Source organism: Hippocampus comes, unplaced genomic scaffold (genome assembly GCF_001891065.2).
Source record: "Hippocampus comes isolate QL1 unplaced genomic scaffold, H_comes_QL1_v1.1 scaffold371, whole genome shotgun sequence".
Classification (NCBI taxonomy): Eukaryota; Metazoa; Chordata; class Actinopteri; order Syngnathiformes; family Syngnathidae; genus Hippocampus; species Hippocampus comes.
Genome location: NW_017805065.1, coordinates 312178 through 314572, shown reverse-complemented (window position 1 = coordinate 314572; position 2395 = coordinate 312178). Strand labels below are relative to the sequence as shown.

The 2395-nt window shown below is 55.9% G+C and overlaps 1 protein-coding gene across 3 annotated transcripts in view; it reads left to right on the top strand.

Annotated features, from left to right (window-relative positions):
• The first annotated feature begins 273 nt into the window (after positions 1-273).
• dla (deltaA) overlaps positions 274-2395 on the top strand; it is an 8785-nt gene continuing 6663 nt past the window's right edge. For 2 of the 3 annotated variants that reach the window (XM_019864478.1, XM_019864477.1), the window contains exons 1-3: positions 274-969; positions 1458-1518; positions 1775-2032. In XM_019864478.1, coding sequence (XP_019720037.1) covers positions 283-969; positions 1458-1518; positions 1775-2032 — 1006 coding nt within the window. In that variant the 5' untranslated portion in view covers positions 274-282. The remainder of the gene's footprint in view (positions 970-1457; positions 1519-1774; positions 2033-2395) is intronic. The other variant, XM_019864479.1, reaches the window with a different exon arrangement.

The following is a 2395-nucleotide window of genomic DNA, read 5'->3' as shown; positions in this document are numbered from 1 at the left end:
GTGGTGATGGGGGGGGGGGTGTGGGGAGTTGGAGGGCTCATTTGCATGTTATTAGCATAGCATGTATATAACCGGCTGCGGGCGGCCCGCGCCGGACAGCCGCGAAGAAAAGAAGACGAAAGAAGAAGGAGGCGAGGAGCGAAAAGAGAGAAAGAAGGCCAACATGTGGGACTCTTCGTCACCGAAGAAGAAAGGAGACGGGCGCCTTTGTCTGGGATTATAACGCCAAACGGGACGCTTTTGTATTTTTTTTTTTTTGTTTTTTGTGTGTATTATTTATTTATGACCTACTCTTTCATCCCGGGAGAAAGTTTTGGGATTAACCGTCTCGCTGTACTTTTTTTTTTTTTCCCCTACCGCCTTCCTCCTCCTCGTCCTCCGGGACGCGCATGCGCGGTGGCGCTTTCGGAGCCGCTCCATGCATCTTCCTGCCGGGCCCCTTTTAGCTTTTCTTCCTTTCTTTATTTATTGGGTCTTTATTTCATCATGTATTTATTGAAGATGCTGCTGGGCGCTGCGGTGCTGGCCGCGTTGCTGTGTCAGGTAAGTCACGCTCGGATTTGCACCCCCCCCCGACCCCCCCCCCCCCAACCAAACAACCAAAAAAGTCACTTCGCTTCTTTCCCGCTCCTCGCGCCCGAACAGGGCTTGTGCTCGGGCGTGTTCGAGCTGCGCCTGCAGGAGTTCCTCAACAAGAAGGGCGCGCAGGGCAACCGAAACTGCTGCGGCCGGAGGGGCGGCAACGGCGGCTCCCCCGCATCGTCGTCGTCGTCGGGGCAGTGCGCCTGCCAGACCTTCTTCCGGGTGTGCCTGAAGCACTACCAGCCCAACGTGTCGCCCGAGCCGCCGTGCACGTACGGCGGCGCCGTCACGCCCGTGTTGGGCGCCAACTCCTTCCAGGTGCCCGACGCCATCCCGGAGAGCTCCTTCAGCAACCCGGTCAGGATCAACTTCGGCTTCACTTGGCCGGTAAGCGCCAAGGGGACTGGGGAGGGGGGGGGGCTTAGGTGTGTGGGGTGACGTCATCGCGCGGGGTGTGCGTAGGGGGCACCTGTCCCGTCTCTATCCGGCTCGTCGTCTGGTGTTGCCTTCAGGTACAATCGGAAACAACACTTTTCCCTCCAGCACAACTGATCGATTGATTGTGTCTTCGATGTTTTTTGTTCTCTCCTGTCTCCTTTGTCTCGCTTCCTTTTCCTTCTCTCTATTTTCTCATACTTGGTCTCCTTTTCTGTTCCGCAAACCATTGAAAATTCCCCCCCCCCCAAAACATGCTCCAAATATCCAGAAACGATCCCTTTTTCTCATCCATTCATCAAGTAGTCATACGGGTCCTCTGCGAACGATCTGCTGCTGTTGTTTTCACGTTGCCCCTCCAGGGCTTGATGTATGACACCGCTGGGTGGGTAGGGGGGGGGGTGATTCCACCTGCCTCACCAAGCCGTTTGTCTCCTCAGGGGACCTTCTCGCTCATCATTGAGGCACTGCACACTGACTCTAAAGACGACTTGTCCACAGGTAAGATGCCCCCCCCCCCGCACCCTCAATGTCCCCACATCAATGTGATCGTGACGCTTTCTTTTTATTTCCATTTGACTCCAAGAAAAAATGAAAATACTGCCAGAATATATTTAAAAAGAAGAAAAAAAAACCCCGCATGCGTTAGACGGTGATTCTTTGACACACCACTAGAGGGAGCCCACATGGCAGCAATGGTATTTGACAATGAGCAAAGCTCGGCAACTTCCCCCACCTCCCGCTTCCTTCCCCCCAGACAACCCGGAGCGAGTGATCAGCACCATGAGCACCCAGCGCCACTTGACGGTGGGCGAGGACTGGTCGCAGGACCTCCACACGGCGGGCCACACGGAGCTCAAGTACGCGTACCGCTTCGTGTGCGACGAGCACTACTACGGCGACGGCTGCTCGGTCTTCTGCCGGCCCCGGGACGACGCCTTCGGACACTTTGCGTGCGGAGAGCGCGGGGAGATCGTGTGCGACGCCGGGTGGAAGGGACAATACTGCACGGAGCGTGAGTAAACCCCCCCCCCCATCCCCTCCACATACACACACACACACACACAATGTAAGACCCCGCCCCCCGCTAAAAAGGATGTTGCGTCAGAGTGTTCTGAAATATCCACAGTCATACCTGCTCAGTGGAAATGCTCATCTGCAAACGTTGACGGGGACTGCGACTCGAAGTCGCCCCCCCCCCAACAAAATCGGATTGGCAAAGTGACGACGGTCGGTTCTGATACGTGCCCTTTTAAAGCAGGAAAAAGTGTTTCAAAAGTTGTTTTAGGGAGCAGGATGTGCCGTTAGGAGGGAATTTTTCTGGGACTAAACAGCAACCCCCCCCAGCCCCCCCCTGTGACACACGCGCACACTCGAG